The sequence below is a fragment of the Haliotis asinina genome, chromosome 16 (genome assembly GCF_037392515.1).
Source record: "Haliotis asinina isolate JCU_RB_2024 chromosome 16, JCU_Hal_asi_v2, whole genome shotgun sequence".
NCBI lineage: Eukaryota > Metazoa > Mollusca > Gastropoda > Lepetellida > Haliotidae > Haliotis > Haliotis asinina.
Genome location: NC_090295.1, coordinates 36850405 through 36875690, shown reverse-complemented (window position 1 = coordinate 36875690; position 25286 = coordinate 36850405). Strand labels below are relative to the sequence as shown.

The following is a 25286-nucleotide window of genomic DNA, read 5'->3' as shown; positions in this document are numbered from 1 at the left end:
ATTATACAGCATTTGCTTGTCATGCTGGCAACCCAGATTCGATCCCCACATGGGTACAATGTGTGAATATGTGTGAATATCATTTGTTTATGATGATGCCAAGAACCCCGAGATAGTGCTTGTAAACTAAAATATTTAAGACACTGACTGTTGTTGAGCCACTCTGCCATATGTTATCGGAATCATGTAGTTATATTACCATTTCATTTGGTAGTGCATGGGGCATTAAACCCTGGTGTTGGTATAATTTAACCCACCTATGACTGGGTATGAAATCCTTCGAGTCAACTTTATGTGCAAACATGATGTCACAATCCCTAGTGTACAGTACACAACCCTGTAATCCGTGGTATATGACGAGATGGTGGCCACATAAATATGTACTAACACCCAGTTGTGGGCTGGTACACCACCATGTAGTGAACTTGGACAAAGTACTGTAACTATGTGTCCCAGTCCACCCAGCTGTGGGTACCTCCTTAGGATGAGAAAACCACAATAAACTTGGTGTGCCAGGAGGCAGCCAGAGTAGTATACTTTGATTGATAATGTGATATGCCATTGAGATTGACCAAGGGATCTAGGGAAATAAATCCATGTACCTTGAGCAAGCACTGCGTGGATATGTGCGCTATATTAATATACTATAATGATAATAAACAATGATAAAATTTATGTGTATCATGGTCCATTCTGTGTTTCAAAAATGACAGATTCCAGAAGTGAAGATGAGACAGATGATATTGGTGATACAAGATCTACCCAGGAATTCATCAAGGGCACAGAACAAGGTAACTACCAAAGACCAAACGTGATAAAAGACCTTGAGACTAAACCCAAAGAAAATCCTGTCCAATTTGTCTCCACAAAGGAAGATTACAATGTCCCAAGCAAGAATGAGGACAGTCAACAACCCTTGGATGATGCACAAGATTATTCCGAGAATCCTGAACCAGGGGATGAAACACAGACCTCACCAGGCTCTGATAGAGGAATTCATAAAATAGGTAAAGAAACAATGTGTCCAGAGCCTCCTTTCACAAAACACTAAGGTGATTGTCAAGTCATTAAGGTAACCTTAGTGCAATGTTAAAGAATGGGAATTAGGGTTAACCTTAGATAAGGTGGCTTCGTGAAAGGAACCCCTGGTTTCTTTCTCATGTGCAAAAGTTCACTTCTCTTTAAGCACTATTGCTACTAGTCCACAGAAACAAAATCTAGTCAGTTTCTGTTCAGTCCTGTAGTTGAATCTTCTCTGTTGATAATATGTAAATTGTAAAATATCCTTAAAATGATACCCAGAGCCACGGTCAGGGAAGAAAACGCGTTTGTTTTTTATGCAGACTGTTATGCTCCACCAGTTCATGTGGGCGTAAAAATGTCAGTTGAAGTGTCTTGGGTATAAAACCTATTTTATATCCAAGTTACTATTATGATCCATATTTTGTGATTCCAACTTTACAGATTCCAAACCTGAAACAGACAGCAAAGATGAGGAAAACCGAGAACCCACAAATGATGCAGAAGACTATTCCAAGAACTCAGAACCTGAGGATGAAACAGAGAACTCCCCAAGCTCTGACAGTGGAAAGGGTAAAGTAATGAATAGTTCAAGGTTTTTTTGAGAGCAGTATTATTGCATAAAAGACAGTACATATATTTATCGTCATCTAACCCTTTAGCTACTGATCCTAAGTCTAGTCAATTTGGTATTCTCAGCTGATCCACACTATGAAGGTAAAATCAGCTGAATATGGATTTAAGAGCCAAACGTCATGAAAGAAAACACAAACTTTTTTTGACAGTGACACTCCTTGAATCTTTCAGAAACTGTGATACTCTATTAACACAATTGTCATATTGTCATATCACAATCAGGCAGAGAATCCGATGCTTCCAACAGTAAATGGAAAATGAAAAAAAAATACTTATGTGTCATTTCAGTTTGTAGTGTATTTTGTATCCAACCCACTGTTATGATCCATATTTTTTACAGATTCCAGATATGAAAATGAAGCAAACAGCAAAGATGATGACAGCCAAGAACCCAAAAATGATGCTCAAGAGAATTCTGAGAACTCCAAACCTGAGAATGAAGCACGGGAGTCCCCAGGCTCTGAAAGTGGCATCCTTGAAAAAGGTAAAGAAGGAAATATGGCGAGGGGGAAAAGTTATGTAAGATATCACATACATTTCTTGCTGTCATATAAAATATATGCTTCTTGTGCTTTGGCCACTGCTCAATGTTATTGACTTCTGTTTAGTCTAATCGAATAAAATCTTCAACATTAGTGTAAAATCTTTGAAAATGATTCCAAGAATCAAGATCAGGGAAGAAAACACAAATGTTTATGAGACAGGTTGTCATTATGTCGTCCTGAATAAATCTGTTTTACGCTACTGACGCAGCTGCCATATAAGAATCAGGCAGAGAAACAGAAAATTTTGCCAGTTCTTGTGTCATGAGGAAACAAATGTGTATTGTTCACATGAGTATATTGGGCGTAAAACCGATTTTGTATCCAGTTCACTGTTATGATCCATTTTGTGATTCCAACATTACAGTAACTGACAGCAGAGATGAGGACAACCAAGGACCTACAAGCAATGCACAAGAATATTCCGAGGACACAGAGCCTGAGGATGAAACAGAGGAATCCCCAGGTTCTGATAGTGGCATCCATGCAAAAGGTAAAGAATACGATACATCCAGAGTTTTTAGGGAAGAAAAATTTGAAAAGGTATTTGCAAATATATACATGTATTTATTGTTGTCTGAAACTGTAACTGCTAATGACTCATTTTGAAGCTATATTTAGACAGCAGCCATATCAGAAAGTCAGGCAGAGAACCAGTTTCTTCCACCAGTTCATGCATTACGAGGAAATAAATGTGTCCTTTCAGTTGGTAGTGTATTGTGCATGAAACCTATTTTGTATCCCATTCCCGCTTATGAATCTTTTTGTGATTCCAATATTACAGATTCAAGAAATCAAAGTGAAACTGTTGGCAAAGATGAGGACAACCAAGGACATACAAACAATGCTCAAGATTATTCTGAGTATCCTGTGCCTGAGGATGAAGCACAGGAGTCCCCATTCTCTGATAGTGGCATCTATGAAACAGGTAAAGAAACAAATCTGTCCAAGTTTTGTGACTTTCTTTGAGGAGAGAACAATATTGCATAAAAAATAACTCATATTCTTGCTCCTGGTTAAAACTTTGGACATCAGTCCAAAGCCCAAGACTTGTCAGTCAGTTAGCTGATATAAACTACATTACAATATACAGAGATGCCAGCCACTCCAATTTTGGAGGAGTAACTCTGATTTTCAGTTTCAAAATCCACACTATGATTTATCTATAAAAAACTTTGATTTTTTAAAACTTGAATATGTTTATAAATTTAGAATGTTGGAAAGAAGTTTATTCAATAGTGAGTGAGTGAGTTTAGTTTTACGTCGCACTTAGCAATATTCCAGCTATATGGCGACGGTCTGTAAATAATCGAGTCTGGACCAGACAGTCCAGTGATCAACAACATGAGCATCGATCTGCGCAATGGGGAACCGATGACATGTGTCAATCAAGTCAGCTAGTGTGACCACCCGCTCCCGTTAGTCGCCTCTTACGACAAGCATAGTCACCTTTTATGGCAAGCATGGGTTGCTGAATTCCTATTCTACCCCGGGACCTTCACGGGTCTTTATTCAATAGCCATCGAATTGTATTTATTTGAGTTAAGTATTATGTGGTGAAGTATATCCAGAAATGGCATATTTCAGGCTAAACCTAAAGATTTTCATAAGGGAGGCCTGCCCAGACCTCCAATGTCAAAAGGAGCTGAGTCACTTCTCGTGCTCACCCCCATCTTGCACCTTCATTGCTCAGGAATTGCTTTTAGCAAGACATTGCTCGAGGGTTTTTTTTTTTCAATTCAGAATTGGCATCCGTGCAATATACTGAATATGATACCAAGACCAATCACAGGCTGTTATCGGTCATTCTGAAGCTGTGTTACTCTACTAACACAACTACCAAAGCAGAATTAGACAGACAACCAGATACTTCCACCAAATGATATATTATGAGGAAAAGAAAGTGTCATTTCAGCTACAGTATATTTGGTATGAAGTCTATTTTGTATCCAACTCACTGATCCATGTTTCGTGATTCCAACGCTAAAGATTCCGAACCTGAAGGTGAAATGGACAGTAAAGATGAGGACAACCAAGGACCTATGAACAGTGCACAAGATTATTCCATGTATCCTGAGCCTGACGATGAAACACAGGAGTCCCCAGGCTCTGACACGGGTATCCATGAGAAAGGTAATGAAACGGATATGTCCAAGGCTTTTCATGTGAAATGTTAATGAAACATATTTGTACACACATTTATTGGTGCCTCAAATTTGTGGTTGTAACGAGTCATTCTGAAACTATATATATTTAGACAGCTGCCATATCAGAAAATCAGAGAACCAATTTCTTCCACCAGTTCATGTATTACAAGGAAACAAATATGTCATTTCAGTTTGTAGTGTATTGAGCATGAAGCCTATTTTGCGTCCAACTCACTGTTATGACATGTGTTTTGTGATTCGGTCATTGAAGATTTCAAACCTGAAAGTGAAACAGACAGTAATGATGAGGAGTACCAGACACCTACGAACAATGCTCAAGGTTATTCTGCGCAGTCTGAGGATGAAACACACAGGTCCCAAAGCTCTGACAGTAACATCTATGAAACAGGTAAAAGAAACAAATCTGTCCAGGGTTTGTTTACTTTCCTTGACGGGAGCACAATAATGCATAAAATATAACACATACATACTTGCTCCTGTGTAAAACTTTGGCCATTAGTTCAAAGCCTCGTCAATTTCTGATTAGTCTAGTATACTTGGCTGATACAAACTACACTACAATATGCTGAAAATGATAGCAAGACCTGTCACAGGATGTAAGTAGTCATTCTAAAGCTGTTATACCCTGCTAACACAACTGCCATAGCAGAATCAGACAGGGAACCAGATACCTCCACCATAACATTTATAATGAGGAAACAAATATGTCATTTTGGTTGTATTTTATTTGACATAAAGCCTTTTTGGAATCCAACTCACTGTTACGACATATGTTTTGTGATTCCAAAACTAAAGATTCCAAACCTGAAAGTGAGACAGTCTACAAAGATGAGGCCAGCCAAATACCTATGAATGATGCACAAGATCATTCCATGTACCCTGAGCCTGCCGATGAAACACAGGAGTCCCCAGGCTCTGATAGTGGCATCCAAGAAAAAGGTAATGAAACAGATATGTCCAAGGCTTCTAGGGGAAAAGTTTACGAAAGATATTTGCATATATATTTATTGTCGCCCAAAACTTTGTTAATAAGTTGTTCTGAAGATGCATTTTGTCAGCTGCCATATCAGAAAATCAGGTAGAGGACCAATTGCTCCACCATTTCATGTATTACCAGGAAACAAATCTGTGTCTTTTGTTTGTGTTGTACTGTATTGAGCATGAAACCTATTTTGTATTCTGTTCACTCTAATCATCCGTTTTATGATTGCAACTTTGCAGGTTTGAGAAATGATAGTGAAACTGATGGCAAAGATGAGGACAACAAAGGACCTACGAATATTGCACAAGGTTATTCCAAGAACCCTGAGCCTAATGGTGAAATTCAGGGGTCCCCAGACTCCGACAGTGTCATCCAAGAAAAAGGTAAAGAAACGGATATGTCCACAGTTTTAAGTGGAAACGTTTATTAAAGACATTTGCATATATATTTATTATTGCCTAGAACTTTTACCTGATAATGAGTCATTCTGAAGCTATATTTAGACAGCTGCCATATCAGAAAATCAGGCACAAAAGAGTATATACGCCGGTTCATATATTACTAGGAAACAAATATGTCTCGTGTTTGTATTGTAGTGTATTGAGCATGAAACCTATTTTGTGTCCCATTCACTGATATGATCCGTTTTATGATTGCGACTTTACAGGTTTAAGGGATGAAAGTGAAACTGCTGGCAAAGATGAGGACAAACAAGGACCTACGAATGATGCACAAGATATTTCCAAGAACCCGGAGCCTAGCGGTGAAACACAGGAGTCCCCAGGCTCTGACACTGGTATCCATGAAGGTGAGGAAACAAATCTGTCCAGTTTTGGGTTTGTTTTTTTTTCAGAGGAAAATTGTATAGAGGTATTTGCATTTGTTTATTGAAGTCTGAAGCTTTGACTGTTAACAAGTCATCCTGAAGCTAAATATAACAGCTGTCATATCAGTAAATAAGGTGGAAAACCAGTTTCTTCACTTGTTCATGTATTATGAGGAAAAATAATTACGTCAGTATATTGCAGAATGCAACTTTGCTCACCATCCAAAACCTAGTGTAGTCATATTCTGTTTGGTCGTGTACGCTCATCCTATGACACCTATAACATGACAATGCAATCTGTCTAATATATGTTTGGTGAGTGATTAGGATCTATTTAGCATTGTTATCATTGCTATTGCTGATGTTGCCATCTCAGAATCAGACCGAGATCCAGTTCATGCGTATGTCTAGGCACAAGTTAATTTATAGTGATCAAACAAATATCAGTCAGTTTTAGTTTGTAGTGTACGTTAGTGAAACTTATTTGGTCAGTTTGTTTTAGTGGCATTTTCAGAACTTGAGATGTACAGCAATGAATAACTTTAGTAAAACAACTTCTATATTTTGTAAGTGCAACATTTCTTTATAGATTCATTTCGTCAGGCAGGAAAAAGCACAAGAATCTGTATTGAAATGTCACTCTCATAAGATAAAGAGATTTTTCAAACTTTTTTGTCCATTTTACTTTTAGGATCTCTTTATTGTATTCTAACATTACAGATTCCAGAATGGAAAGTCAAACAGATGGTATTGACCAGACACAATCAGAAAAGGAATTCTTGGAGGACAAAGAGCATGATGGCATTCAAGGACAGGCTGTGACAAGAGAGAACCTCAAATCTGAAGAAGTGGTCTTATCAAAGGAAAACAGCGGTGACCAAAGCAAAGAAAAGGACAAGGAAGGACCTATGAATGATTCAGATTACTATTCCAAGATCCAAAGACATCAGAATGAAATGCAGGACTCCCCAAGTTCTTACAGTGGCAGGCATGATGGCAATACAGAAATGTATTCTAGCCACATAGTCTTGAAGAGCAAAACACATCACAGAAAAAATGGCAATGACGAGAAATATAACAAAACTAATCCTGTTCATGTGTTCTTGAAGGGCAAGAAGCATCACAGACATAATGGCATGCATGGAAAGGTAAACAAAACAAATCCAGTCCATGTATTCTTGAAGGGCAAAAAGCACCACAGACACAGTGGCATGCATGAGAAGGTTGACAAAACAAATCCAGTTCATGCATTCTTGAAGGGCAAAAAGCACCAGAGACACAATGGCATGCATGAAAAGGTTGACAAAAATCCAGTTCATGTATTCTTGAAGGGCAGAAAGCACCACAGACACAATGGCATGCATGAAAAGGTTGACAAAACAAATCCTGTCCATGTGTTCCAAAAAGACAGAAAACATGAAGACAAAGCAAGTTCACAAAATGGTCATGGAGTAAGTGAACATTCCAGTGAAGAATCTCAGAGCCCAGTGAAAAATGAAATACATCGACATGATTCCCATGGCACAAAGAGCCGTCATGGTCATAGAAAGGACAGATTTCTTGTTAAGGAATTCTTAAGAGCCAGAGGTCACCAGCAACATGTACATAAGTCTCATGGTTTTGAAGGAATCAAAGGGTATTCAGGGCTTCGCCATGGTGGTCACCACTTACATAAAGCTGGTCCAGGAGAGGATACAGATGAACATGATAGGCCAAAAGAAATCAAGTCAGCAGAGTCAGTTCTTATTCCTCACGAGTCTGTGAAAGTTGCAGATCTACTGCATATTTCCACTGAAGTGAAACATTTGGACACTGTTGTCAACAGGATTTCAGGCTTTGTAAGAAAAACCCTATCTGACATCCATAATAACATGCATGAAATGGCAAAAATGGTATCGGCTGTGCATCCGATTGCTCCTTCTACTATGAGCCATATGATAAATGTCACAATGACCAAAACGGAAAAAGCTGTACGGAAACTTTGTCTGGAGCCCATTCAGAAGAGTCTCAGCATTCCACCCTGGTCAGCATGGAACTCCTGGGGCAAGTGCTCACAGACTTGTGGGAGTGGTGGGTACAAGCTGCGACATCGTCAGTGTCAGTCGAAGTCTCATCACCAGTGCATTGGCAACAACTTTGATCTCTCCCATTGTGTGCTTGCACCCTGTCCAGGTAAGAATCAAATTATCAGTAAAATAATTAGTTAGAGGACTTTGTGCAATCCTAATCCTAGTCCATTGAGGTGTAGGTGTAGCAGCCTCTGATAAAAGCCGGGTCAGCTGTGGGCTCATGGTTCCTTCCAGGTACATTGGATATATCTATGACAAATTGTACTTACTTCTATCAATTTTGGTCAGAGAGCATGGGTAACTGATGAGTGTGGTTAAGTGATTAAAAAAAGGATTCTTTTGTTGACAAAATGGTATACATGAACCACGTCAGATTGGGTTTTCACATTTGGTTGATTGTGTTTCATTGTGAAATTACATTGACATTGGCTTGTGTGATATGAATGTTACCACAATGAATGGGAATTTGGTTGCGGATGGTGATTTTTTTGCTGAAACATGTAAAAGCAGAAATCTGTTTCTAACTTTGCTTCCTTGATATGGACTGTTTATCAGGAACCTAAATAGTTAGTATACTGCTGGCTGTGGCATAACACATTCATTTCAAAGTTGAGAACAGTAAACAGTGATGTTCTGTCATGGTAACTTGTAAGCTCAGTAAAGTCCACGTTACGACACTACATTCTAAATTATGATCAATAATCAGTAAATAATGCAGATGTATTTCACATCATTTGTGAGTGATGACATATCAATAATTTTAGCCACCTTAGCGTACAAGCATATAAATGTCTACCTGCTCTAAACTCTTGTAACATTTTAAAAATGTTTTTAAGGGTGAGGGGGACATTTTTTGTTGAATGTCATAACATTTGTTTCATCAGTCTGACAGATATTTCTGTGTGCTGATCCTTAAATGTATGGATAAAGATGAAACAGAAATACTGGATCTTTGTGAAACAAATGTTAGGATATGTGTGGGGTTACCATTTGAATCCATATGAATACTAGAAAAACAGTTTCAGGATTTTTTTTTTTTTTTTTTTTTTTGGTCTTTTGGTGCTAATTTTTTCTCTTTTCTGACATGAAGAATATATTTTTTTTTAAAGAACAACAAATTTAAACTTACAGACTGCTCGTAATTAATGGCAATGAGAATGGGGTAGGGGGTAGCCACCCATTTTGAGGGGTGGGGTGGAGTCGTTTTTTTACACAAATTGGAGGGGTGTGTCATTGATTTTCTACATGACATTCAGGGGGGTGACTTTGTTCATTAATTATTAATTAATTTTGATGGGGTGTCATTCACATTGTACATGCAACTCCTTAAAAATCATTAAAAAAAACCCCAAACACACACACACACACACACCTTTTCCCCATCCCCCTTCCCACACCATAAATTATGAACGGCCCCTTGTATAGCGAAACAGGTCGTTGTTGGCTCAGGCATTACAGATATCATATGTACTCCATGTTCATTTTTTGGTTCCCATTCATCTGATACCAAGGGATCCTGGGTGTTGCGAAAAATTCGTCAAAATGTATACTTGTTTCTTTAGGTGATAAACATCATGTGTTGGCCAATTTCCCGGTGCTATGGAGTATTTAAAGCACAGGAATATATTTGGAACTGACGACATCAGCTGGAGGTTTCAAAAGAAATATTCCCGTGCTCCAGTGACACTTGTCTTTTGTAAGACTTATGTTTGTTAATGATTTCATTGCCAATTATGAGAAATATTAAATCTGAAGTGTATGTTTAATTTTATTCTTTGGGTCCTGTGAATTTCAGTGGGTCAGACTGACGTCTGAAACTTACAGGACCCAGTGTCCTGTTACTTTGGAACACCAGTCGTGAACACTGTACATATCTTCTGTATTTGAGCTGACAATTAATGACCTCTTCGGCAAATTTATGCCAAAATTGAGATGGTTACAAAAGCCTTAGTGCAACCTGAGTGAAAAAAAAAACTGATTGAATACTGGAACTGTTTTTTCCTTGTTGTTGGTGACCTTGATGCATTTAGTTCTGTTTTTCAGCAACATGGCAGACCTGGAGCCAGTGGTCTCCCTGCTCAGCAACATGTGATAATGGCCACCAAATGAGGACCAGAATGTGCCTGACTTCATCTGAGAAGGTTCAGTGCAACGGAACAACATCTGAAATAAAAGATTGTTTTTCACATAAGTGCGATAACTCAGAAAGACAAAAGAGCAAGCTCTTGGGTCATCTACACTTCAAGTCAAAGTCAGGAAACAAGGTCAAGTTTCATATGAAGTTTGCTACGCAAGACTCGTCAGACTCAACACAAGCATCATCAGGATACTCGTGGTCAGCATGGAGTGGCTGGACATCTTGTAAGGAATGTCAGAAGGGATACAGGGAAAGGAAGAGACTGTGTGTGAATTCACTGAAGGAACCACTGGACAAGACCCTGTGTCCTGGGACTGATGTAGAATTTGGACCATGTATCGGCTTAGTGTGTAACCGGGGTAGGTTGTGTACATGATAGACAGAGCTGCTTCGTCAGTACTATCATTCATAATGTTTCATCCTATTTTAATGTTCTTTTGATATCGGTAAACACCAGACACGTGAAGGTCTCAGGGTAGAATAGTCCTTGAGCAACCAGTGCTTGCCATAAAAGGCGTCTATGCTTGTCGTAAGAGGCGTGTAACATGATCGGGTGGTCAGGCTCGCTGACTTGGTTGACACATGTTATTGGTTCCCATTTGCGCAGATGGATGCTCATGTTGTTGGTCACTGGATTGTCTGGTCCAGACCCGATTATTTACAGACTGCCGCCATATAGCTGGAATATTGCTGAGTGCGGCGTAAAACTAAACTCACTCACTCAGTAAACACCACATTCATGCCTCAAAATTTAGGGAGGGGGTCCTAGGTTTACTCCTATGATATTAAAAATTAGTGACTCTTACCCACAAGCCATATCCACCCCACTACACCCCTTGACTTTTGTGGTTAGCATGAAGACCTGGTCTTCAGCAACCCATGCTTATTGTAAGAGGTGGGATCAGGCTGTCAAACTGACTGGCTTGGCTTACACTTGTCATCATTCAATTGTGTATACATACTGATTTGATTATTTACATAACCATTTGGTTGAAATATTTCAAAGAATGTGGGTCAAACAGCAAACAAACAAAAGGCAACTAAATTTTGAGCAGCGGTTCTCTGTTCTTTCAATTACTAGTTCTTAATTCTCCTCTCAAAAAGTAAAAATGCAAATCTGTAATGTTATTCACCATCATTTACTTCATTTTGGTAAAACTTCTTAAAATAACATGGCATTCGTTCAGCCACAGTGTGACTAAAATATAGTCAACGTGCTTTCAGATGTTAGCTATTTCACCATTTGCAAAATAGACAAAGTGATGTGATATACTGCCCAAGTGACCTGCGATTTGGACAGTAGCAATGGCTGTTCTGTTGAAATTCATTCACCATAAGTTTTCAGATGCTATTTGCTGTGATGGTTTAAACTTTGAATTGAAAGTAAACAATCATTTATCCTGAAAAAAAGGGCATTGAATCTGCCTGAATTTGGACTATACAAATGAACGGATTTAATAATCTATATATCAATATGTGCAGTTACACAATAATTTTTTTAATAATACTAAATCTAATGTGTATCCTTTTGGGTAAAAGTACTTCATTTCAAGTTTCAGAATATACTGGACAAGAAAAGAACAAAATTTTATAATCATCATTTGGTTTGCTATAACCCTAAACAAATAGTCCAGTTTGACTCTTTGAACATGCCTCCAGTGTTGTTTTTTTTTATCTAGGTAATGCTGTATATGTGTCCGAAGGGAAGTCCATGGAAGTAAAGTGTGCAAAGCCACCAGAGCTGATCCCCAGCAGAGTGTCCTGGATCACTCCCATGAACCAGCACATTACTCACCTCAGTAGCAGCAAAAGGTTAGGTTTGTCAAGAGGTTGGGTTGGTGCAAGGGGAAGTTTGGGAGGAATATTATTTTTAGTTCTGTTTCAGTGATCATCCATTTGTAAGTGCTATTTCACAATAACCAGTTCCCAGTTTTGTAATGTTTGAAGGGGGATAACTCTTACTGACCATGAGTAACATGCTTGACACAATAATAGAGATAGTAGGAGCTTTGTGGGCCATAATTTTGTCTCAGGTAGGAAAGTTCTGTAATGTTGACGATGTCCCCTAGTTTATGACACATGTTCCAACCGTCTGTTCAGTCTGCCTTCTGTGAGAATACACGAGGAGAGTTCTCATTTCATTTGGAGCCGAAATGACCTGTGTGTTTTTTCTGATATTGTTTCATGATAACATCAGTAAGGATACAATGACACAGTAATTTGCGCACACCCTGACTTTCAATTCCCAGTCAAATGAGCAATGAGGCTGCTTCATATCTACATGCAATTCTGAGATGTTGGAAATCAGATAAGCTGTGTCATTATTAACAATGGGACAAAGTTGACTTCGTGATCAATGCTTGTTGGCAATACAGCAAAACAGCAGAATTGCATAACTGTATTGTGTCTGCTGGAAAACACTATGGGACATCTTTACTTCTAGTGCTTGGGTTGAATCCCATCATGGATTCTCAGTCAGGCATCTTATCACCGGCCCTCAAAGCCAGCCGTCTAACCCACTCAGCCATATGATACATAAATACACGGGACATACCAAGAGATGCTGTTTCTTGCAGGATACATATGTCTGGATCATCTCTCCGTGTTGCTGATGCCAGATACGCTGACCAGGGAGTGTATCGTTGTGTTCTTCTACTCAACAACAACACCATCCATATCATAAAAGACACTCTCGGTAAGTCGTCTCAAGGTTATTCATTACTCAGTGCATAGTGGTATTCAAGGATAGAATAGATTGTCACTACCTATTTGTAGCCAAGACATTTTACTACATATATGAATTCTCCAACTCCTCCCCAAATTTGAAGTGTGTAAGAATCACTATATTTGAAAAAAACACACCAAAAAACTGGTTTGGTGCCAAACATCTATGACACACCCCTCCTGAAGTCCCTCCTGAAGATTGCGTGCCTCAGCTGACTATCATGTGTACCCCGTTGATGTGAATTGTTGCGAATATATGTCAGGTCAGGACTTGAATATTTACAACTTGTTGTTGCAAGGATTTAGTCTTGCTGTCTTGTCTATGTAAAACAAAACAGGACAAAGATCTGTTATTGTTCCAGTGGTAGACACCTGTAAAACCCATCGCTGCCAAAACGGAGGAATCTGCCAGACTACACTAGACCCTGATTTTGATGGCATCATGAGCTACAAGTGCAGATGTATTGGAAAGTACGGAGGCCCTTTCTGCGAGATTGGTATGTATATATTTGGAGATGACATGTATAGTCTCATGTAAATACTGGCAATTTTTATAATCAAGGTCTTGAAATTCATGAATGTAGATATTTTTTGTTCGTGAAAGAACAAAAAAAGTATTTCAAGTGTTTATTTGTGTAACAGAGGTGTTCCTCAATAGTATCAAAAGGCAAACACTTGTAGGGGGTTTCCAGGGATTTACTCCGGAGCTGGTGTTTGGGATATGGAGATTCCCAGTTTGCCGTCAGTCCAGGTAATGAACTAACAAAAAGGCCCTGAATGATAAAATATACATAAATAACTATACATGTCATGTTATGCATTCAGTATGATGAACACCGTACTATTGATATGTCTGATAACTGTTAATTAATCATGCAGATTTAAGACATGTACTTTGATCTTTACTCACATCAATGATAATTATAATTACAAATATATACAATTGCAATCTAATAACAATACTTCACCTGGTCTCAGGGACGCAGGCAGACTAGGCCAACAGCTTAATGATGTATCTCAGTGAACCTAAATAAACAAAATAGTGCCTAAGTATGCTGCTTGTATATATATAGATATACTTCATGAATAGCATCAGCGTTCATGTAAATAGTTAACTTAATGACTCTAATACACACACAAGATATGCATATAGAAATTAAACCTTATAGTAAGCATGTATGATACACATTACTGTATCATGCCAATCATAGAATAGCCAATACATATACCGACTATACATACATATACATGATATATGTAAATGATACATATTATAGCATCATGGTATAAAATACATTACTGTTCGAATAATGCATGCCAGTATACTAGTGTACTGGTACAAAATATGTAATATATTTGGTCTAAAATACTAAGTATGCATATATCTACAAACACTTAACATGTGCTAGAAATGATGAAACACTAATCCTTAAAACATGTAATCTAACATACTAAATCCTGTTAACCCTACTGTAATTTGATATAAAAAGTAAAAAGATCTAACTTAACTTACCCCGTAATGTGCTGGTGTTGTGCTCGGCTCAGAGAAAAATGTGGACTGCCACAGGTGAAAGGCAGTACAAAGGTTTAAATATAACAAGAGGGTGAAATCCATAAAACAATAGAAAGCTTGTCAACAGGCAAATGCAGAGGTTGGACCTGACGCAAATTACTTAAAGGGGCACTGATGCGGAGCATTTTCCGTGGACTGGTGTAAACTTTTGTTATTGTTTTTCTCCCGTGAGTACCCGGATGATATCCCAGAATTCGTGACTGGTTCGTGACCTCTGCTGCGCAGTCCGTAAGCGCAATTGATAGTTTAATTATAGACAGATCAACTGAGGTGAAGTCAATTGTACTTCATTACAAATGTATTATGAAAACAAATGAAACACTTTGAAGGTTAATCATCTGCCAGTGGTAGAAATGGTAAAAAACTATTAGGACAGAAAAATAACGAAGCCAATGTACGTCTCTATATTTTGTCTCATAACCCTAATTAGTTTATTGTCATATTTGTATGATTCTGAAAATTAATAAAAGAACACACGATTTGCTTATACTCATAGTAAATTTCTAACATAACAGCAACATTTATACATTGTATAGATTGCCAATGTGGATCCTATTTCACATACATACGCGATCTAGTGTGTGTTTTCTGTCATACAGATTCTGCTGAATGCTACAACAAATAAATTAAAATAAAATGCAAACAATGAACGTAAAACAGACTAATTTTATAGCAACAATGTCAGGCTACTACCTTGTTCAGGAATGTATCCATCAATATCCACGTAAAAGAAATCGTATTCCATTCATCTGCAGCTGGTAAATAATCCTGCTCTGTGTCGCGTGTCTTACAACTGTCTCATTTGCGAAAAAGTAACACATCGTTTCACGTCTTTCGTTGGTGAAAACTAGATAAACCTCTCATTGGTCTCCCAAGATAGCACACCTGGCAACTAATTGTATGATGTCCACTATTCTAAGTAATTTAGTTGACAAATATTGAGCAATCTATCAATCAACGCAAGGGTGGTTAATTCTTTGAAGGGAGGATGTTGTTTTTGCACTCACACTTTACGACAGGGTGTAGTCATCTACACACACTGCCTTTTGACAAATCCGCAAGAAGAACAAAAGTAATTAATCAATCAGTGTGTTATCGGTTAATCCTTTGATCGATGTTTGTTTTTGTAACTCAGGTGATAAACCCTCTTGCATCACTTACATGCACATATTACATAACATACAATACATTTGCCATTACAGACCTTAATTTATAATGTTGAGTATTTACTCCAGACAGGAGAAATGCCAAATGGGAACCTTTGTTGAGTAACCGAAGTGGTGTTACTACTAATTATACCTGTTATAAATTCATGAATTGACCATCAAGAGAATGATGACAAATAACACGTGTAGGTTTACACCATCAAACGCGAGTTACAGCAAGGAAGATGTAATCTCTGTGTCGCATGCAGCCTGAAAACACTTATGGGCCGAAACTGTAACGGAATTTCGTTACATAAGGAATACACACAGGCATTTGCTGTGTACTTTGGTAAATAAGTGAAATAAGTTTTTTTTACGTAAGACAATTTTCAGATTTCTCTAACAAAGCCAAGGTCATCGTTTTTTTTGTTTACGAATTCAAATAAATCAACTGTGTGTTTTATTATCATAAATAATAAACCATTGTAGCTACCATAGCTACCAAAATTTACGTATGCTATTTGCTATCACAGCTCAACCAACACTCAAAACTACCTAAATATAAAGCTTTGCAATCTTCCGTACTGAAACAAATGGGTTGCTACGTGCCTGTAGACATCATATTTTCATGTAACATGATTAAATATAGAGGTTAAAAAAATAGGATCAAATTGGATCAGTAAGTATACCATCCAAGCATCCGAAAAGAACTACACTGCTGGGATATATGGTTACGATCAGACAAGGAATACCATGGATATTTTTAAACAAATGGCATGTGATGGGCATCCGGCCTCCTGACTGTTTAAGTGAAGAAATTTTGCTAATATGGACAGGAGCCCAGTTCCTTTGTCCGTCACGGTCGAAGGAGTGGGCGCTGACCAATTTGCGGTCTGCTTTCGTAATTAGACCGTTGGCGACAAGCATTATTCGCTCCGCATCAGTGCCCCTTTAACAATAGACCCCAGGCTACCTGCTGCAACTAGCTTACCTGTGAGTTAATGAATCAGTGAAATGGTAGTGTTAACACAGACCTCTTTAGAAATGATAAAGTTGGTTTATACATAAGTTTAAAATAATAAAGTTTAACATATTAAAATGACATTTATTTACACACTGTTACATTTGCAAGAAATACAATGAAGTGTGTTGCTTCCGTTTCTGTTTTTCTTGTGCAAATTAGCCATTAATAATAATATTGTGATACCTTTTGAGGTTCAGCACCGAGCAACCCATGTGTTTTTGTCCATGTCCGTGCTTTTCTGTGTTTCACACCAACACTGAAAGGCCACAACTCTTCTGCCCCAAAGCAAAAAAGGCACACCACACGAAAATGTACATGCTCTTAGATTTCCATTGTTCATCATCCATGGATTCAGAATATGTTACCAATTAGGCCTCCCAATGGAGTTGTATTCAGAACACACTCCTATCTATTCTGATTGAAAATAGGACCTGCAGTAAATATGGTGGAAGTTGATTTTTTGTTAGTTTTCTACATTTTAACAACCTGTGGTGTTTTGTCAGGTGTGATTGTTGCAAAATTTATTTTTGCTTATCCATATAGCTGACCTTTACCTCAGATTTTCTTCACAGGGGATTTATAGACATATGCTAGACAGATGTTGGATGTATTTGTTTCAGGGTCTGTATGACAGACTAACCAGCACACAAACTGTCAACCAAACACCACCAGTGATAGCTCACACCAGACATGATACCCACACATTCTACAGAACATGACACACTCTCAACCCACACCAAACTGCCACCCAAACACCCTCACTTGACCATGACAGTTACCTTACCCATTACCCTTACCCTCACCTTTACCATCACTCTCATTCTCAGGCAACATTCACGCTCATGCTTGCCCACACTCTCACCTTTACTATTATCTTCCTTTACATCACTCTCACTCTCAGGCATCATTCACCCTTATACTTGCCCTCACCCTCACCTTTACCATTATCTTCCTTTACATCACTCTAACTCTCAGGCATCATTCACCCTTATACTTGCCCTCACCCTCACCTTTACCATTATCTTCCTTTACATCACTCTAACTCTCAGGCATCATTCACCCTTATACTTGCCCTCACCCTCACCTTTACCATTATCTTCCTTTACATCACTCTAACTCTCAGGCATCATTCACCCTTATACTTGCCCTCACCCTCACCTTTACCATTATCTTCCTTTACATCACTCTCACTCTCAGGCATCATTCACCCTTATACTTGCCCTCACTCTCACCTTTACCATTATCTTCCTTTACATCACTCAAACTCTCATGCATCATTCACCCTTATACTTGCCCTCACCCTCACCTTTACCATTATCTTCCTTTACATCACTCTAACTCTCAGGCATCATTCACCCTTATACTTGCCCTCACCCTCACCTTTACCATTATCTTCCTTTACATCACTCTAACTCTCAGGCATCATTCACCCTTATACTTGCCCTCACCCTCACCTTTACCATTATCTTCCTTTACATCACTCTAACTCTCAGGCATCATTCACCCTTATACTTGCCCTCACCCTCACCTTTACCATTATCTTCCTTTACATCACTCTAACTCTCAGGCATCATTCACCCTTATACTTATCCCCCACCCTCACCTTTACCATTATCTTCCTTTACATCACTCTAACTCTCAGGCATCATTCACCCTTATACTTATCCTCACCCTCACCTTTACCATTATCTTCCTTTACATCACTCTCACTCTCAGGCATCATTCACCCTTATACTTATCCCCACCCTCGCCTTTACCATTATCTTCCTTTACATCACTCTAACTCTCAGGCATCATTCACCCTTATACTTATCCTCACCCTCACCTTTACCATTATCTTCCTTTACATCACTCTAACTCTCAGGCATCATTCACCCTTATACTTATCCTCACCCTCACCTTTACCATTATCTTCCTTTACATCACTCTAACTCTCAGGTATCACCTTTATACTTGCCCTCACCCTCACCTTTACCTTTATCTTCCTTTACATCAGTCTCACTCTCACCCATCACCCTTATACTTGCCCTCACCCTCACCTTTACCATTATCTTCCTTTACATCAGTCTCACCCATCACCTTTATACTTGCCCTCACCCTCACCTTTACCATTATCTTTCTTTACATCAGTCTCACTCTCACCCATCACCTTTATACTTGCCCTCACTCTCACCTTTACTGTTGTCTTCCTTTACATCACTCTCACTCTCAGGCATCACCTTTATACTTGTGCTCACCCTCACCTTTACCAGTATCTTCCTTTACATCACTCTCACCCATCACCTTTATACTTGCCCTCACTCTCACCTTTACTGTTGTCTTCCTTTACATCACTCTCACTCTCACCCATCACCTTTATACTTGTGCTCACCCTCACTTTTACCATTATCTTCCTTTACCATCACTCTCACTCTCACCCATCACCCTTATACTTACCCTCACCCTTACCTTTACCATTATCTTCCTTTACCATAACTCTCACTCTCACCCATCACCCATCACCCTCAACCTCATACTTACTCTCAGCCTCATCTTTACAATTATCCTCACCTTTACTGTCACTCTCACCCATCACCCCTCACCTTTACCATCACTCTCTCTATCACCCTCACCCTCATACTTACGCTCACCTTTACCATTATTCTCACCCATCACCATCACCCTCACCCTCACCTTTACTGTCACCTTGACTGTGACCGTCTCCATTCCCTTTATTTTCACCTTTACCATCACCATTACCCAACACACATCACCATACACAAATACCAAACATCCAGACCCTTGGCAACACCCAAGTCAAGGACTTTTTCAACAGACCCATACCATCAAAGGTCTGTGACAGTCGTAAGTCAGTCTTACAAAACTTGTAATTACTGTCAACTTTGTGCAAAGATTGCTTAGTGTATCTTTTCAGCTTTAGCGATGGCTGATCTTGATAGCAATTTTCTAATACAACATACCACTGTTGGTTTCAGGTCCACTGAATGCAAACAAATTTATCTGGGCCATCATCACATTAATCATTGCCTTGGTGGTCGTCTTGGCTCTTGCCTTATTCCTCCTCAGAAGGTAGGTGCATATTGTCGGAAATCAACACAACTAAACAGATAGTATTGGATTGTATGTCATGAACACATGCTAGTTCTAAGTACCAGTGTACTGTACTATTTACTAGCCCAGAAACTAAAGAACAAAGAGCAAATAAAATCAAATTTCCTAATACTGTTTATATGGCGACTTGCCACATGGCAAGTGACTTTAAGAAAGTAGCTTGTCCTGACTAATTTTCCACTTTATGACATAATCATGATGATGTAATTATGAAAGAATAAAACAACATGGTATTTGATGCTAATGTTTACTTGCCTGTTTATTGAAAAGTGATAAACAGCAAAGAAAGAGAACTCTACTTTGTTATCATTGTGAAATTTAGTGGCTACATTTAGAGCAGATATGATATGAAATCCAAGTTTGTTTGCAGTTTGAAACCATAAGTGGAAATTATCTAGTAGCCCACAGACAAGTAAGACGCCATTATTTGATTGCCCGAAACGAAAACTGACTTTTCACAGGCGTTGGGTGACAGGATTTTTTAAACCCCTGCCTAATATTGTGTTAGCCCATCTTTCATCTGTAGGCCACCTCATATTTCTGTTATCTGACATGTCTAAAACCTGGGTCATGAGATGAATAAATGTTGACTGATTAACAAATTTTCGAATCCAATTTTCACAATGCTTAAAGGTTATTCACATGTGGTTTTACAAGATTATGTAAACTTTTTCATTTCCAGGTCCTTGCGTAGAACTAACATCGATTGCCCAAAGGAACACCAGTGGAAAAAGAAAGGTAATTCTTGCAGAAAATATTCTGAATCTGTAAAGTGTCACAATAAATGACTGTACAAAACTTTAAAGAAGGCTTTGGCTTGGAAATTGACTGATGATTTGAGAAGAATGTGGTCAACATTTTCTTGAAAATACACAAGTATAATCCTCTGTTTGGATAAAGACAGTGTCCATATTTTCAGGCGTTACGTTATAATGTGAGTGAGTTGTTCAAGTTAACCTCTTGGCTACCCCAACGCCCTGTATTTCTAAGAAATTACAAGGGTTCCTGGCACCCTCTTGTTTTGTCTTATGTTTGCCTGTTGGTTCTTCAAAATTTTGCAATAATAATTTTTCAGTCTTTCAGTTGTTGATAATGGTGCTAAAAACTGCTTATCCCTTTATTCTTGGAAATTCATTTGGCATTTTTTCCTTAAAGGGGAGGTATACACACAAGAATCATGATTTCTCTTGTGTGAAACAGCATGGAACTATAGAATTAGTTAATATCAATGGTAAAAAGTATGCACTCCTGAGGCAGTTGTATTTATCTATCTATCTATCTATCTATCTATCTATCTATCTATCTATCTATCTATCTATCTATCTATCTATAAGAAGTTGAAAATCTGGGGAGATAGGTAGCAACACAGTTGATAGTTTATCACTGGATTGTTGACTTGATTATTTGTACACTCATATAGCTGGAATATTGAGTGCGGTGTCAAACAACAAACAAACAAACCTTCATCTAATGATGGAGATGCTGTATTGTTGCATGGTAAAAGTGTGGTGATGGAGCTGTTACTATTAATTATTAGTGTTCGTAGGAGCAGACAAAACTAATTTTTAATAACATTCATGTTCATTTAGTTTTTTGGGTAATGGTAAAGTGCTTTGGTTGAATGGTTATTATTGATGGTGACGTCTCTTTTCAGGTATAAATCTATGAATGTTTATCATCTGTCACATTCAGACAGAGAAATGATAGTGATTGTAATTATTTTTGTTTGTTAACTAGTCTCAAAAGTGACTGAAAACCTTTCAAACATCAAGTAAGGATATACATTTATTTCCATATTCGGGATATTTCTGAATGATGTATTCCCAAACCAAACAACAGAAAATATTTCTCAATGTAATCCAGAAACATCTGAGAGTATGTCCTATTAATCAGTGATTCTGTTGTTCACTATGTCTTCATGTTCCTTGTTTCATTGTACTGCAGCCATCAGCTATTGATTTTCCTGGCCCAGACTGATGTAGATTTCTCGAGACTATTATCTCTTTTATGTGATACTGATTCTGTCATTAGCACCCAGTGAAGTGTAATTCAATCCCCACGACAGGCCTATTCAAGTGTGACCTTAACAGTTGATTTGTTTGCTTGTTGTTTAACAATGCGCTTAGCAGTACAGTGGTGTGAAAATGGTCTAGTCAGGACCAGACAACCCACTGGTCAACAGCATGAGCATCGTTCTTCACAATTCGAATAGTATCATACCATGACGTGTCCACCAAACCAGCAAACCTGGGCCTGTTTCACCAAACTCTCTTAAGTCTAGGATCTCGTAAGTTTTCTCATAGCATTTGCACCTGGTATACTGTAACATAGGAGGTGCAAATGCTACAAGAAAAGTTACAAGATCTTATGCTTACGAGAGTTTTGTGAATGGGGCCCTGACGATTAGTCAGTTATTTTAGTGGGTAACTAAAGACCAGTTCTAATCAAATCATGACCCTAGATAGTGTCCAGCAAAATCAGCAAAGCTTAACAATAATCCATGTTTAAAGACCCAGAGGATAAAACTGGAATACTGCTCTGACAAACTGTATTTCTTTAATCTGTGTTTTTTGCTTCATACAGGGAAATCACAGACAACGAAAAAAACAAAATGCCTCAAAACAGACAATAAACCTAAACCACCAGAGAGGCCAGAAGACAAAGGCGACATCTCCAACACAAGCATTGTCAGTAATGATGGCTCCTTTGTTGAGATATCGGAACATGATTATGTTGACTTTGATGGTTTGAACCTGTCCCAGGAAGGGAAGAATCCCAGAAGAGGCTATGAAAGTGGCCACACATCAGGTGGGTATGAAGGCAGATTCTTGAAATATCCAAGTCCCCCGCACAAACACATGAGTCAGAAGTATCAACAGAAAGAATCTGATTACATGACTATGGACACACTGCCCAAAAATTTCATCATCCATGAGCATAATCCTGCAGGATTTTATGATGAAGAATCAGCTTACCAAGACATGTCCAGTGGTAAAGTTGAAAACTTCTATGAGAATCTTCCCTCAGGAGAAAGAGGTGAGACAACCTACACTCCCTCATCAAAAAGTGAACAAGACTACATTGAGACACTGAAATACAAGGCTAGTTTAAAACAACGAAGAGCTTCTGTTGACAAGGAGGCTCTTGCCCAAGAGGCTCTGGATATAGTTGCAGAGAACCTTACAAGGCAATGTTTGGTTGAGATCGAAAATGAGTCGCAAAATTCAAACAAAGTTGCGTCCACAGGTTTGAATTCATCTCAGATAGGATCTGATGCTCCAAAGATTATGAAAGATAAACCTCGTGGAAAACCTGTTGCCAGGGATAAAAACATAGCAGATATATCCACAGTACAAACAGAATCACCAACCTGGCATGTGGAGAATACAAAATCTCCAAAAAGGAAAATTAAATCCATCAAACAGACCAAATCCCCCCCAAATCAGGAAACTGCAAAGTTGACCAAATCTCCAAACACTGGGGTGGCTGCTAGTCATCATTCAGATTCTCATAACAACACATCTTGTGAAGCTTCTGATCCTAAGGGCAACAGACCTGTTGTCAAGCCTGGAAGAGAATCTCCACCAGGGTCCCAGGGTTTTAAACAACAGCTTGTTACACAGACAGATGCAAGAAGTCCAAATATTTCAAAGGACAGGAAACCTGTACCCAAACCAAGGAGAGCTTCTGACGACACAGCCAGGCAGCTACAGATCAGACCTCCAGTCAGTCCGACTCACAGACAGTACGCATTTCCAAAGACACTGACAATCAAAGACGAGAAACAAGAAGCAGTGCTTCATAAGCACTTTGATACATCATTTGTCACCCAGCAAGTAAGCCCTAGTACCAGTACACCAAAGAAAGGTGATAAAATAGCACGTATGAATATAATCATGCCTTCGGATATTATACAGGCAGATGAGAATGAAACCTCCGGAACTTTTGGCAGGAAGACGCATTCTAGTGAGCTGATGGTGGTCACCTCAAGTAAAGTCCTTGGTAAGACAGAAAAGGGACCTGTGAATCTGGGAAGAGGCAACATCAGCAGTAACAACAGACAAACCTCAGCTTCAGAGTTGTCTTCTGGGAGTGAGGTGTTCTCAGACTCATACTACCAATCCCTATCTCAAGTTACAGAGCCCACAGGTGGCAGTAAAGGATCTAGCTTCCGGTCACTGGACACATCAACACCATTACAGACAATGCCAGATCTGGACAACACAGTCAGCTTTCCAAAACTGACCATCAGCTATCAGGACGAGGGACTTGGTCAAGCTACTGGACCTGCTACACCAGCTAACACTGAACATTGGCATCCTGGGCGAAATGAGAGCCTTTTTCAAGGGGAGATAACTGAGGGGAGTTTGTATTTGAGTGACTGTAACTACACGCAAAACACCCCTGAAAGCAGTGAGCTTTCAGGGAGTGACTGCAGTTATGACCAGACATCTGATGTAGAGGGGTCCTTAGATTGTACCGAGTCCTGAGACTTTGATATGGATCTTTGATGTGTGGGATTCTTAGACTGCAGAGTCCTGAGACTTTGGTTTGGATCTCCAATGTAGGGGATTTATAGATTGCTCTGTCCTGACACTTTGATATGGATCTCCGATGTGTGGGATCCTTAGATTGTACAGGGTCCTTTGACTTTAATATGGATCTCCAGTGTGTGGGATCCTTAGATTGTACAGGGTCCTGAGACTTTAATATGGATCTCCAATGTGTTGGATCCTTAGATTGTACAGGGTCCTTTGACTTTAATATGGATCTCCAGTGTGTGGGATCCTTAGATTGTACAGGGTCCTGAGACTTTCATATGGATCTCCAGTGTGTGGGATCCTTAGATTGTACAGTCCTGAGACTTTAATATGGATCTCCAGTGTGTTGGATCCTTAGATTGTACAGGGTCCTTTGACTTTAATATGGATCTCCAGTGTGTGAGATCCTTAGATTGTACAGGGTCCTGAGACTTTCATATGGATCTCTGATGTGTGCCTGAAGTAGACAAGAGTCACATTGTAATGTAATGGTACTGGTGATAATGATGATTTCAATGAGGTATCCAAGGGTCATATTAATTAGTGAGAGAATCATCTGTGAAGAGTATAATTGTGATTAGGAGGAGGATTTCTGTTGATGGTTTGGGTGTCAGTTTTGAGGCACTGTACTTGATCAACAAGCCTGTCTGACCTTGTTTTGTCCCAAGAATGTGACTGGTGAGAATATGGCCTCGACACTGCCAAGCGTTCTCTTGAATCAAAAATGATATCGAAGACCTAACCAAGACAAATCTTTTTGCCTTGAATATTGCTTATTGTAACATGAC

General features: G+C 38.9%; 1 protein-coding gene across 1 annotated transcript; it reads left to right on the top strand.

Moving 5' to 3' along the window:
* Positions 1-706: 706 nt before the first annotated feature.
* LOC137267754 (uncharacterized) lies at positions 707-24447 on the top strand. Its single transcript, XM_067802202.1, has 16 exons — positions 707-1007; positions 1465-1593; positions 1997-2140; positions 2566-2691; positions 2983-3126; positions 4188-4331; positions 6895-7191; positions 7627-7695; positions 7864-8346; positions 10287-10739; positions 12060-12192; positions 12957-13075; positions 13467-13601; positions 19822-19915; positions 20640-20695; positions 22541-24447. The coding sequence occupies exons 1-16, from the start codon at positions 707-709 to the stop codon at positions 24445-24447; spliced, it is 4734 nt and encodes a 1577-aa protein (XP_067658303.1).
* The last annotated feature ends 839 nt before the right edge of the window (positions 24448-25286 follow it).

Excerpts from the sequence above, each read along its gene's own strand:
- LOC137267754 (XM_067802202.1), top strand. The coding sequence starts at position 707 with ATGACAGATTCCAGAAGTGAAGATGAGACAGATGATATTGGTGATACA. Across the intron at positions 2,692-2,982 it reads TAGTGGCATCCATGCAAAAG|ATTCAAGAAATCAAAGTGAA; the intron begins GTAAAGAATACG and ends CCAATATTACAG. Across the intron at positions 7,192-7,626 it reads CAATACAGAAATGTATTCTA|TAAGTGAACATTCCAGTGAA; the intron begins GCCACATAGTCT and ends ATGGTCATGGAG.